Source organism: Polyergus mexicanus, unplaced genomic scaffold, assembly GCF_030449975.1.
Source record: "Polyergus mexicanus isolate NDT 795.1 unplaced genomic scaffold, iyPolMexi1.0 SCAF_8, whole genome shotgun sequence".
Taxonomy (NCBI): Eukaryota; Metazoa; Arthropoda; class Insecta; order Hymenoptera; family Formicidae; genus Polyergus; species Polyergus mexicanus.
In genome coordinates this window covers 1-13,079 of record NW_027223328.1, presented here as the reverse complement: position 1 = coordinate 13,079, position 13,079 = coordinate 1, and the positions used below count along the sequence as shown (strand labels likewise).

At 36.6% G+C, this 13,079-nt stretch overlaps 1 protein-coding gene across 1 annotated transcript; it reads left to right on the top strand.

The window, feature by feature from the left end:
* The first annotated feature begins 2,042 nt into the window (after positions 1-2,042).
* Positions 2,043-4,122, top strand: Zip102b (Zinc/iron regulated transporter-related protein 102B). The gene is made up of 5 exons (XM_070300108.1): positions 2,043-2,431; positions 2,533-2,659; positions 2,748-2,974; positions 3,113-3,247; positions 3,662-4,122. The coding sequence occupies exons 1-5, from the start codon at positions 2,336-2,338 to the stop codon at positions 3,908-3,910; spliced, it is 834 nt and encodes a 277-aa protein (XP_070156209.1). The 5' UTR covers positions 2,043-2,335; the 3' UTR covers positions 3,911-4,122.
* Positions 4,123-13,079: the final 8,957 nt, after the last annotated feature.

Here is a 13,079-nt window from a genome sequence, read left to right as displayed (position 1 = left end):
GTGACTCTAATTATTATAAATTGTATCAACATTATATATAAATTTATCGAACATCTAAAAATTATTTCAGATTGGTCGTTTCAACACTTTAATATTCTTGACCTGATTTTTTTCATGGTGATCGCACAGATCACAGTTTTGGTATTCTGCACAAATTCAGTTTATTCATATTACATAGTATTATATATTATTTTATATATATATATATATATGTACACACACTCACTAATTAACTCTCTCCCATAATTAATTTTTAGTCGGCTAGATTCTTTTTTGCAACACTAGTAACATTCCGACGAGCATTATGAAACTAAATTGATGTCCCGTTAAAAAAACGCTTCCATCATAAAAAGGAATCGAGAGCACGTGGCGCGATCGAGGAGTTCGTGGCAGAGAAAGCGAAAGACTGAAACTTCAAGAATTATGTTGAACATATTACGCGATCTTACCGCTCTTACGTGCAAACTTTCTCTTGTTTTTTATTGACGAAATGCAAGAGTAATGTTAAAACTCTCTCTCTTTCTCTTTCTCTATGCAATAATATTAAAGATATTAAAAAGTTAATAATAAGATATTAATGTAATATTTTATTTCTGTTTACATATATCTGGACAAAAATATATGAAATTGTATATTTTATGAAATTATTTTGCCATAGATTATATACAAAATATTTAAAAGATTATATTGGTTTATTGTAACTGCAACAACTTATTAGCAATAACAAAATATATTATGTGTATTATTTGTATTACAAATATACCATACTATTTACGAAATAGCATTTATGCTCTTTCAAGTGTGTATACAATTTTTATGTTTTTAACAACTATTTGATGTGTACAGTATGTTACAATATACATATGTAAGGCAGTTTAGAAAACATAAATAAGATGAAAAAACATCTGTATATTGTATATTATATATATATATATATATATATATATATATATATATATATAGTGCGTGCGCGTGTGTGTGTGTATTATTATAAATACATTTGCACACTAATGCATTGCATTATTACAAAAGTATGTTACTTTATAATGTTAATACTGATGGCGGACATTTTAATGTAATCTTACAGCAACATTGCAGCAATATTTTGCAATGTATGTAGAATATTCTATTGTTACATTGAAATATATGTAATATTTCTGCAATCTTTTTGTGTTATATGAGATGCATTTTTGTACCGTTTACAATTAGCGTTTTTGAGTGAAACAAGTTTAATCACTCCAAGAGCGATTAAACTCATCAGTTTGCCATGAACATATATTCAACCAAAAAAATGTGTTTTAAATCTGATTAACATCATAAATAATATGAAGTATATTTCGTTTGATGTTATTTTGACTTTGAAGTACAAAATTCTTTACCATAATTAATCAATCAAATGCTTAATCGATATATTATTGATTAATCTAATAAAATCCATAAGTATTATCTTTATATTAGCGTTTTCGAATGAAGCAGAGGTTTGATCGCTCTGAATGTTATTGTCTATTAGTTTCCACCAAAGTCTTCAATCCGTTTCGGTTTCGATGCGCATCAAATTTAACGTTCTATTTCCAAAATATTCCTATTTGGAAGCAGAATAGAAGCGAAGAAGATTGATATTTTAGTAGGCCTATTTTCTAACTCCGTAACGACGATGTCGTTATCGTTACACATCGTTGCGCAGCTAAAACATATCGAAAAATCAAACAACGACGCGTAACGATAGCGAATTTATCGTTAAAAGTTACAGAATAAAGCTGCAATAGAGCCAACTTAACTTTTGCTTGTGAACGTAACATAATCTCTGGGGGCCTACGAAGGCCGTATTACACTACGGGTTGCGTGCTCGGTTGCAGTTGGGATTACGGTTGACAGTTGCGGATTGACCAATCAACCGGCAAGCTGCTTTGCCCCGATTAGTCAATCCGCAACTATCAACCGTAACCCCAACCGCAACCGAACCCGCAATCCGCAGTGTAATAAGGCCTTTACTCTGTTGCTCCGTCTATATATTTTATATATCTATGCTCAAGATCAATTTGGAGTCACTTAGAATTGGTCTTGGTCTGTCATCTGTCAGCCTGTCGCTTTTGTCGACTTTTGTGGCTAAATTAATCGATGTCAATGAATATCGCATATAAATCAGTGAATAATATAATATATATTCTTATCTGTCATAAAAATTATTATATTGATAGATTAGTGTATGACTGCAAATTTATAATTTGATTGACAGTTACTCAATTATTTCATCTTGATGTCTGACACGTATATTTTATTTGTTAACAACATAATAATGTAGAAAATTAATAATTTTCATCAGTATTGAATAAAAATGGAGGAGAGAGCAATGCTATGGATGCTTTCTCTCGTTATGTTTGTTGGCTCTTGTGTAGCAGGATCATTGCCATTAGTTATAAATTTGTCAGAAGTAAGATTATTTTTTATAATAAACGGAGAATATTTTATGTATATAAAACACACTATGTCTTAACATGCTTTGCAATTATACACAATATGTGCTTTCTTTAGGATAAGTTACAATTAGTATCGATATTAGGAGCAGGACTTCTCGTTGGTACTGCATTAGCAGTGATTATACCTGAGGGTATAAGAGCATTATTCACTGGTGGAATTTTTAACGAAAAAGGATTATATAGTATGTAATTGTGTATTTATCGATTACCACATTTCATGAAAGTGATATCTAACATATAAATATAAATAGTATTTGTGTTTTTTTACAGGTGATTTACATTCTTTAATTGGAATTAGTTTAATACTTGGTTTTGTATTTATGCTTTTGATCGATCAATGTTCAGCTAGAAAAAGTGGAGGAAGACAAAAAAGTATTACAGCAACTTTAGGTCTTATAGTACATGCGGCTGTTGACGGAGTCGCATTGGGAGCTGCCGCTACTACATCTCAAGCTGATGTCGAAGTGATAGTTTTTTTTGCAATAATGTTGCACAAAGTAAGATTTTAATTATATAATGTTTTAGCAATTAGTTTACAAATGCTTAATAAAAATTGTATAATTTAGGTTGCGTGAACAAACCTTAGTATAGCTATGTTACTATCCTCTTTCTTATTAAACAATTACTTTTTATAGGCACCAGCTGCATTTGGACTTGTATCATTTCTTCTTCACGAAGGTGTAGATAGAAAGAAGATAAGTAGACACTTATTAATTTTCTCTCTTGCCGCACCATGTCTCGCACTTGTGACATATTTTGGAATTGGAAAAGTAAGTAACGCAAATTATTTGTCATAATTATTTTTATAACAAATATTTATATATATATATATATATAAGTTTTATATAATAATGTATGAAAATATTACGTTAATACGGTGAATCTTAGTGCACAAGATACTTAATCTATAGTGCATGAGATACTTAATCAATATATTGTAGAGAAGTAATAATAAAGTGCGAGTACTAATTTAATATGTGTTTTTTAGGAATGTATTTATTATTCTTTGTATATAATTCTTCTTCACAACTAAAATCTTTACAGTTTAAATTTTATCTTCTTATTCTATGTTTACATTATCGTTTGATGAGCTTGAATATATTTCTGTTTTTTAAATTCTTTAACTTATTAATTTCTATATGTAATACGAGGTTTAATGAATAATAAATTTTGTATCGTTGCAGGAAGGAAAAGAAACATTGAGTAGCGTCAATGCGACTGGTTTGGCTATGTTGTTTAGCGCTGGAACATTTCTTTACGTAGCCACTGTACATGTTTTGCCAGAATTAATGACAAGAAACAATAATTATTCACATTTGTCAAACGTCGAGGGTACAACGTCATCTGCGACTGGGCTTAAAGTTAAAGAAATATTATTTTTGGTAATAGGATCATTTTTACCCGCTTTGATTACAACTGGACATCATCATTGATTAAAATAAATACTATATAAAAAAAAAATTTTTTTTTTCACATCCGTAATGTTTAAAAACATTATTATTCTAACTTATAAAGCTTTATTCTTATAACATAAAATTATTTTAAGTATATAAGAAATATATCGTTAAGATCAACATATATATATACTGAGAAAAAGACACAAGAATCACTGATAGATGTGCATTCCACAGTGCAAGAGATCTATTTTTTTTTTTTTTTTTTTTTTTTTATAAAAATATGATTTCGATTATCAAAAAATTTTAAACATTCAAGATGTATATATGATACTTCTAGACTATTCGAATCTGTTTAAATCTAATAAATTTAATAAATATAATAAATTTCTTAGACTAGTCACTTTTTTCTTCTTCAAATCATAATAAGAGTATTTTTTCCATGTACTTTACATATAAATAATGATTTTTTTTTTACATCAATACTATGCATTGTGAAATACTATCTCACTTCTTTTGTTTAATACATTACCATAAAAGTAAAAGTTTTTAAACTTCAACTAAATCTTTTTTTAAAAACCTTTATAGTAAATTTATAATAAATTTATAGGACTAATGCGAAAAAAGTTTTTATAGCAAATGTTTCTGTAAATAAATGTATATGTGATCCTATATAATAAAATTTGTTACGTCTATGTGAGATACACGAGAAGCAATTATTCGTGTAAAATATTATTACTTTATTTATTCAAGTATAAACTAACGTTCCGTTTTATTCGAGAGCAAATCGACTAATTCATCTCTTCGCTTTTCTTTGCCCATCGTTCCCCTAACCATCCATCCTAAAAAAACTGGAATTACCGTCACGCGTTGTATCATGGAAACAAAACGACTATATATATATATATTTTTTTTTTGTTATTCCGAAAATCAAAAACTGGCCCCGCGAAACGGATTCTGGCGTTGGTCCCACATCGATATCTATCTCCGTTCTCTAGTTACAGGGGTGCAAAGCGCCTCTCACAATTTTGGGTCCGAAACTCGGAAACCGTCGAGGGGAGAGGGTTAGCGTCCGAGGGACATCGATCAGCCTCGCGAAGGGCTACAACTTTAATCTTACACCCCAGCTCCCTAAGACCCACCCTTTGGGCCCTGTATACTTAATGCGAAGGGGCGATTTTTTTTTTTTTTTTAATGCGAAGGGGCGGTTTTTTTTTTTTTAAATTACGGAAATATCGTAAATTGGCTCCATAAAACGGATTCCGGCGTTGGCCCGTGTCGATATCTCTCTCCATTATTTAGTTACAGGGGTGCAAAGTGTCCTTTTGTTATTTGGGTCCGTAACTTGGAAATCGTTGACGGGGGAAGGTTGGCATTTTAAAAACATTGATTGGTCTTGCTACAAATTTGGTTCCATAGTCCACCCCCGTAAGACAAACCGTTTGGGCATTGTATACTTAGAAACGAGAGTCGAAATTTGCATGTCAACTAAAATTTCAACTATGCCAATCGATAGAGATTCGGAAAATACGTTAAAAAAAAAAAAAAAAAAAAAAAAAAAAAAAAAAAAGTCGGTGAGGTTTCGGGTGAGGTTTCGGGTGAGGTTTCGGGTGAGGTTTCGGGTGAGGTTTCGGGTGAGGTTTCGGGTGAGGTTTCGGGTGAGGTTTCGGGTGAGGTTTCGGGTGAGGTTTCGGGTGAGGTTTCGGGTGAGGTTTCGGGTGAGGTTTCGGGTGAGGTTTCGGGTGAGGTTTCGGGTGAGGTTTCGGGTGAGGTTTCGGGTGAGGTTTCGGGTGAGGTTTCGGGTGAGGTTTCGGGTGAGGTTTCGGGTGAGGTTTCGGGTGAGGTTTCGGGTGAGGTTTCGGGTGAGGTTTCGGGTGAGGTTTCGGGTGAGGTTTCGGGTGAGGTTTCGGGTGAGGTTTCGGGTGAGGTTTCGGGTGAGGTTTCGGGTGAGGTTTCGGGTGAGGTTTCGGGTGAGGTTTCGGGTGAGGTTTCGGGTGAGGTTTCGGGTGAGGTTTCGGGTGAGGTTTCGGGTTAGGTTAGGTTAGGTTAGGTTAGGTTAGGTTAGGTTAGGTTAGGTTAGGTTAGGTTAGGTTAGGTTAGGTTAGGTTAGGTTAGGTTAGGTTAGGTTAGGTTAGGTTAGGTTAGGTTAGGTTAGGTTAGGTTAGGTTAGGTTAGGTTAGGTTAGGTTAGGTTAGGTTAGGTTAGGTTAGGTTAGGTTAGGTTAGGTTAGGTTAGGTTAGGTTAGGTTAGGTTAGGTTAGGTTAGGTTAGGTTAGGTTAGGTTAGGTTAGGTTAGGTTAGGTTAGGTTAGGTTAGGTTAGGTTAGGTTAGGTTAGGTTAGGTTAGGTTAGGTTAGGTTAGGTTAGGTTAGGTTAGGTTAGGTTAGGTTAGGTTAGGTTAGGTTAGGTTAGGTTAGGTTAGGTTAGGTTAGGTTAGGTTAGGTTAGGTTAGGTTAGGTTAGGTTAGGTTAGGTTAGGTTAGGTTAGGTTAGGTTAGGTTAGGTTAGGTTAGGTTAGGTTAGGTTAGGTTAGGTTAGGTTAGGTTAGGTTAGGTTAGGTTAGGTTAGGTTAGGTTAGGTTAGGTTAGGTTAGGTTAGGTTAGGTTAGGTTAGGTTAGGTTAGGTTAGGTTAGGTTAGGTTAGGTTAGGTTAGGTTAGGTTAGGTTAGGTTAGGTTAGGTTAGGTTAGGTTAGGTTAGGTTAGGTTAGGTTAGGTTAGGTTAGGTTAGGTTAGGTTAGGTTAGGTTAGGTTAGGTTAGGTTAGGTTAGGTTAGGTTAGGTTAGGTTAGGTTAGGTTAGGTTAGGTTAGGTTAGGTTAGGTTAGGTTAGGTTAGGTTAGGTTAGGTTAGGTTAGGTTAGGTTAGGTTAGGTTAGGTTAGGTTAGGTTAGGTTAGGTTAGGTTAGGTTAGGTTAGGTTAGGTTAGGTTAGGTTAGGTTAGGTTAGGTTAGGTTAGGTTAGGTTAGGTTAGGTTAGGTTAGGTTAGGTTAGGTTAGGTTAGGTTAGGTTAGGTTAGGTTAGGTTAGGTTAGGTTAGGTTAGGTTAGGTTAGGTTAGGTTAGGTTAGGTTAGGTTAGGTTAGGTTAGGTTAGGTTAGGTTAGGTTAGGTTAGGTTAGGTTAGGTTAGGTTAGGTTAGGTTAGGTTAGGTTAGGTTAGGTTAGGTTAGGTTAGGTTAGGTTAGGTTAGGTTAGGTTAGGTTAGGTTAGGTTAGGTTAGGTTAGGTTAGGTTAGGTTAGGTTAGGTTAGGTTAGGTTAGGTTAGGTTAGGTTAGGTTAGGTTAGGTTAGGTTAGGTTAGGTTAGGTTAGGTTAGGTTAGGTTAGGTTAGGTTAGGTTAGGTTAGGTTAGGTTAGGTTAGGTTAGGTTAGGTTAGGTTAGGTTAGGTTAGGTTAGGTTAGGTTAGGTTAGGTTAGGTTAGGTTAGGTTAGGTTAGGTTAGGTTAGGTTAGGTTAGGTTAGGTTAGGTTAGGTTAGGTTAGGTTAGGTTAGGTTAGGTTAGGTTAGGTTAGGTTAGGTTAGGTTAGGTTAGGTTAGGTTAGGTTAGGTTAGGTTAGGTTAGGTTAGGTTAGGTTAGGTTAGGTTAGGTTAGGTTAGGTTAGGTTAGGTTAGGTTAGGTTAGGTTAGGTTAGGTTAGGTTAGGTTAGGTTAGGTTAGGTTAGGTTAGGTTAGGTTAGGTTAGGTTAGGTTAGGTTAGGTTAGGTTAGGTTAGGTTAGGTTAGGTTAGGTTAGGTTAGGTTAGGTTAGGTTAGGTTAGGTTAGGTTAGGTTAGGTTAGGTTAGGTTAGGTTAGGTTAGGTTAGGTTAGGTTAGGTTAGGTTAGGTTAGGTTAGGTTAGGTTAGGTTAGGTTAGGTTAGGTTAGGTTAGGTTAGGTTAGGTTAGGTTAGGTTAGGTTAGGTTAGGTTAGGTTAGGTTAGGTTAGGTTAGGTTAGGTTAGGTTAGGTTAGGTTAGGTTAGGTTAGGTTAGGTTAGGTTAGGTTAGGTTAGGTTAGGTTAGGTTAGGTTAGGTTAGGTTAGGTTAGGTTAGGTTAGGTTAGGTTAGGTTAGGTTAGGTTAGGTTAGGTTAGGTTAGGTTAGGTTAGGTTAGGTTAGGTTAGGTTAGGTTAGGTTAGGTTAGGTTAGGTTAGGTTAGGTTAGGTTAGGTTAGGTTAGGTTAGGTTAGGTTAGGTTAGGTTAGGTTAGGTTAGGTTAGGTTAGGTTAGGTTAGGTTAGGTTAGGTTAGGTTAGGTTAGGTTAGGTTAGGTTAGGTTAGGTTAGGTTAGGTTAGGTTAGGTTAGGTTAGGTTAGGTTAGGTTAGGTTAGGTTAGGTTAGGTTAGGTTAGGTTAGGTTAGGTTAGGTTAGGTTAGGTTAGGTTAGGTTAGGTTAGGTTAGGTTAGGTTAGGTTAGGTTAGGTTAGGTTAGGTTAGGTTAGGTTAGGTTAGGTTAGGTTAGGTTAGGTTAGGTTAGGTTAGGTTAGGTTAGGTTAGGTTAGGTTAGGTTAGGTTAGGTTAGGTTAGGTTAGGTTAGGTTAGGTTAGGTTAGGTTAGGTTAGGTTAGGTTAGGTTAGGTTAGGTTAGGTTAGGTTAGGTTAGGTTAGGTTAGGTTAGGTTAGGTTAGGTTAGGTTAGGTTAGGTTAGGTTAGGTTAGGTTAGGTTAGGTTAGGTTAGGTTAGGTTAGGTTAGGTTAGGTTAGGTTAGGTTAGGTTAGGTTAGGTTAGGTTAGGTTAGGTTAGGTTAGGTTAGGTTAGGTTAGGTTAGGTTAGGTTAGGTTAGGTTAGGTTAGGTTAGGTTAGGTTAGGTTAGGTTAGGTTAGGTTAGGTTAGGTTAGGTTAGGTTAGGTTAGGTTAGGTTAGGTTAGGTTCGGTTAGGTTAGGTTAGGTTAGGTTAGGTTAGGTTAGGTTAGGTTAGGTTAGGTTAGGTTAGGTTAGGTTAGGTTAGGTTAGGTTAGGTTAGGTTAGGTTAGGTTAGGTTAGGTTAGGTTAGGTTAGGTTAGGTTAGGTTAGGTTAGGTTAGGTTAGGTTAGGTTAGGTTAGGTTAGGTTAGGTTAGGTTAGGTTAGGTTAGGTTAGGTTAGGTTAGGTTAGGTTAGGTTAGGTTAGGTTAGGTTAGGTTAGGTTAGGTTAGGTTAGGTTAGGTTAGGTTAGGTTAGGTTAGGTTAGGTTAGGTTAGGTTAGGTTAGGTTAGGTTAGGTTAGGTTAGGTTAGGTTAGGTTAGGTTAGGTTAGGTTAGGTTAGGTTAGGTTAGGTTAGGTTAGGTTAGGTTAGGTTAGGTTAGGTTAGGTTAGGTTAGGTTAGGTTAGGTTAGGTTAGGTTAGGTTAGGTTAGGTTAGGTTAGGTTAGGTTAGGTTAGGTTAGGTTAGGTTAGGTTAGGTTAGGTTAGGTTAGGTTAGGTTAGGTTAGGTTAGGTTAGGTTAGGTTAGGTTAGGTTAGGTTAGGTTAGGTTAGGTTAGGTTAGGTTAGGTTAGGTTAGGTTAGGTTAGGTTAGGTTAGGTTAGGTTAGGTTAGGTTAGGTTAGGTTAGGTTAGGTTAGGTTAGGTTAGGTTAGGTTAGGTTAGGTTAGGTTAGGTTAGGTTAGGTTAGGTTAGGTTAGGTTAGGTTAGGTTAGGTTAGGTTAGGTTAGGTTAGGTTAGGTTAGGTTAGGTTAGGTTAGGTTAGGTTAGGTTAGGTTAGGTTAGGTTAGGTTAGGTTAGGTTAGGTTAGGTTAGGTTAGGTTAGGTTAGGTTAGGTTAGGTTAGGTTAGGTTAGGTTAGGTTAGGTTAGGTTAGGTTAGGTTAGGTTAGGTTAGGTTAGGTTAGGTTAGGTTAGGTTAGGTTAGGTTAGGTTAGGTTAGGTTAGGTTAGGTTAGGTTAGGTTAGGTTAGGTTAGGTTAGGTTAGGTTAGGTTAGGTTAGGTTAGGTTAGGTTAGGTTAGGTTAGGTTAGGTTAGGTTAGGTTAGGTTAGGTTAGGTTAGGTTAGGTTAGGTTAGGTTAGGTTAGGTTAGGTTAGGTTAGGTTAGGTTAGGTTAGGTTAGGTTAGGTTAGGTTAGGTTAGGTTAGGTTAGGTTAGGTTAGGTTAGGTTAGGTTAGGTTAGGTTAGGTTAGGTTAGGTTAGGTTAGGTTAGGTTAGGTTAGGTTAGGTTAGGTTAGGTTAGGTTAGGTTAGGTTAGGTTAGGTTAGGTTAGGTTAGGTTAGGTTAGGTTAGGTTAGGTTAGGTTAGGTTAGGTTAGGTTAGGTTAGGTTAGGTTAGGTTAGGTTAGGTTAGGTTAGGTTAGGTTAGGTTAGGTTAGGTTAGGTTAGGTTAGGTTAGGTTAGGTTAGGTTAGGTTAGGTTAGGTTAGGTTAGGTTAGGTTAGGTTAGGTTAGGTTAGGTTAGGTTAGGTTAGGTTAGGTTAGGTTAGGTTAGGTTAGGTTAGGTTAGGTTAGGTTAGGTTAGGTTAGGTTAGGTTAGGTTAGGTTAGGTTAGGTTAGGTTAGGTTAGGTTAGGTTAGGTTAGGTTAGGTTAGGTTAGGTTAGGTTAGGTTAGGTTAGGTTAGGTTAGGTTAGGTTAGGTTAGGTTAGGTTAGGTTAGGTTAGGTTAGGTTAGGTTAGGTTAGGTTAGGTTAGGTTAGGTTAGGTTAGGTTAGGTTAGGTTAGGTTAGGTTAGGTTAGGTTAGGTTAGGTTAGGTTAGGTTAGGTTAGGTTAGGTTAGGTTAGGTTAGGTTAGGTTAGGTTAGGTTAGGTTAGGTTAGGTTAGGTTAGGTTAGGTTAGGTTAGGTTAGGTTAGGTTAGGTTAGGTTAGGTTAGGTTAGGTTAGGTTAGGTTAGGTTAGGTTAGGTTAGGTTAGGTTAGGTTAGGTTAGGTTAGGTTAGGTTAGGTTAGGTTAGGTTAGGTTAGGTTAGGTTAGGTTAGGTTAGGTTAGGTTAGGTTAGGTTAGGTTAGGTTAGGTTAGGTTAGGTTAGGTTAGGTTAGGTTAGGTTAGGTTAGGTTAGGTTAGGTTAGGTTAGGTTAGGTTAGGTTAGGTTAGGTTAGGTTAGGTTAGGTTAGGTTAGGTTAGGTTAGGTTAGGTTAGGTTAGGTTAGGTTAGGTTAGGTTAGGTTAGGTTAGGTTAGGTTAGGTTAGGTTAGGTTAGGTTAGGTTAGGTTAGGTTAGGTTAGGTTAGGTTAGGTTAGGTTAGGTTAGGTTAGGTTAGGTTAGGTTAGGTTAGGTTAGGTTAGGTTAGGTTAGGTTAGGTTAGGTTAGGTTAGGTTAGGTTAGGTTAGGTTAGGTTAGGTTAGGTTAGGTTAGGTTAGGTTAGGTTAGGTTAGGTTAGGTTAGGTTAGGTTAGGTTAGGTTAGGTTAGGTTAGGTTAGGTTAGGTTAGGTTAGGTTAGGTTAGGTTAGGTTAGGTTAGGTTAGGTTAGGTTAGGTTAGGTTAGGTTAGGTTAGGTTAGGTTAGGTTAGGTTAGGTTAGGTTAGGTTAGGTTAGGTTAGGTTAGGTTAGGTTAGGTTAGGTTAGGTTAGGTTAGGTTAGGTTAGGTTAGGTTAGGTTAGGTTAGGTTAGGTTAGGTTAGGTTAGGTTAGGTTAGGTTAGGTTAGGTTAGGTTAGGTTAGGTTAGGTTAGGTTAGGTTAGGTTAGGTTAGGTTAGGTTAGGTTAGGTTAGGTTAGGTTAGGTTAGGTTAGGTTAGGTTAGGTTAGGTTAGGTTAGGTTAGGTTAGGTTAGGTTAGGTTAGGTTAGGTTAGGTTAGGTTAGGTTAGGTTAGGTTAGGTTAGGTTAGGTTAGGTTAGGTTAGGTTAGGTTAGGTTAGGTTAGGTTAGGTTAGGTTAGGTTAGGTTAGGTTAGGTTAGGTTAGGTTAGGTTAGGTTAGGTTAGGTTAGGTTAGGTTAGGTTAGGTTAGGTTAGGTTAGGTTAGGTTAGGTTAGGTTAGGTTAGGTTAGGTTAGGTTAGGTTAGGTTAGGTTAGGTTAGGTTAGGTTAGGTTAGGTTAGGTTAGGTTAGGTTAGGTTAGGTTAGGTTAGGTTAGGTTAGGTTAGGTTAGGTTAGGTTAGGTTAGGTTAGGTTAGGTTAGGTTAGGTTAGGTTAGGTTAGGTTAGGTTAGGTTAGGTTAGGTTAGGTTAGGTTAGGTTAGGTTAGGTTAGGTTAGGTTAGGTTAGGTTAGGTTAGGTTAGGTTAGGTTAGGTTAGGTTAGGTTAGGTTAGGTTAGGTTAGGTTAGGTTAGGTTAGGTTAGGTTAGGTTAGGTTAGGTTAGGTTAGGTTAGGTTAGGTTAGGTTAGGTTAGGTTAGGTTAGGTTAGGTTAGGTTAGGTTAGGTTAGGTTAGGTTAGGTTAGGTTAGGTTAGGTTAGGTTAGGTTAGGTTAGGTTAGGTTAGGTTAGGTTAGGTTAGGTTAGGTTAGGTTAGGTTAGGTTAGGTTAGGTTAGGTTAGGTTAGGTTAGGTTAGGTTAGGTTAGGTTAGGTTAGGTTAGGTTAGGTTAGGTTAGGTTAGGTTAGGTTAGGTTAGGTTAGGTTAGGTTAGGTTAGGTTAGGTTAGGTTAGGTTAGGTTAGGTTAGGTTAGGTTAGGTTAGGTTAGGTTAGGTTAGGTTAGGTTAGGTTAGGTTAGGTTAGGTTAGGTTAGGTTAGGTTAGGTTAGGTTAGGTTAGGTTAGGTTAGGTTAGGTTAGGTTAGGTTAGGTTAGGTTAGGTTAGGTTAGGTTAGGTTAGGTTAGGTTAGGTTAGGTTAGGTTAGGTTAGGTTAGGTTAGGTTAGGTTAGGTTAGGTTAGGTTAGGTTAGGTTAGGTTAGGTTAGGTTAGGTTAGGTTAGGTTAGGTTAGGTTAGGTTAGGTTAGGTTAGGTTAGGTTAGGTTAGGTTAGGTTAGGTTAGGTTAGGTTAGGTTAGGTTAGGTTAGGTTAGGTTAGGTTAGGTTAGGTTAGGTTAGGTTAGGTTAGGTTAGGTTAGGTTAGGTTAGGTTAGGTTAGGTTAGGTTAGGTTAGGTTAGGTTAGGTTAGGTTAGGTTAGGTTAGGTTAGGTTAGGTTAGGTTAGGTTAGGTTAGGTTAGGTTAGGTTAGGTTAGGTTAGGTTAGGTTAGGTTAGGTTAGGTTAGGTTAGGTTAGGTTAGGTTAGGTTAGGTTAGGTTAGGTTAGGTTAGGTTAGGTTAGGTTAGGTTAGGTTAGGTTAGGTTAGGTTAGGTTAGGTTAGGTTAGGTTAGGTTAGGTTAGGTTAGGTTAGGTTAGGTTAGGTTAGGTTAGGTTAGGTTAGGTTAGGTTAGGTTAGGTTAGGATAGGTTAGGTTAGGTTAGGTTAGGTTAGGTTAGGTTAGGTTAGGTTAGGTTAGGTT

Bases quoted from the DNA above. Each gene is read 5' to 3' on its own strand.
- Zip102b (XM_070300108.1), top strand. From the start codon at position 2,336: ATGGAGGAGAGAGCAATGCTATGGATGCTTTCTCTCGTTATGTTTGTT. The intron at 2,660-2,747 runs GTATGTAATTGT...GTTTTTTTACAG, and splicing joins TAACGAAAAAGGATTATATA to GTGATTTACATTCTTTAATT. The intron at 2,975-3,112 runs GTAAGATTTTAA...TACTTTTTATAG, and splicing joins TTGCAATAATGTTGCACAAA to GCACCAGCTGCATTTGGACT.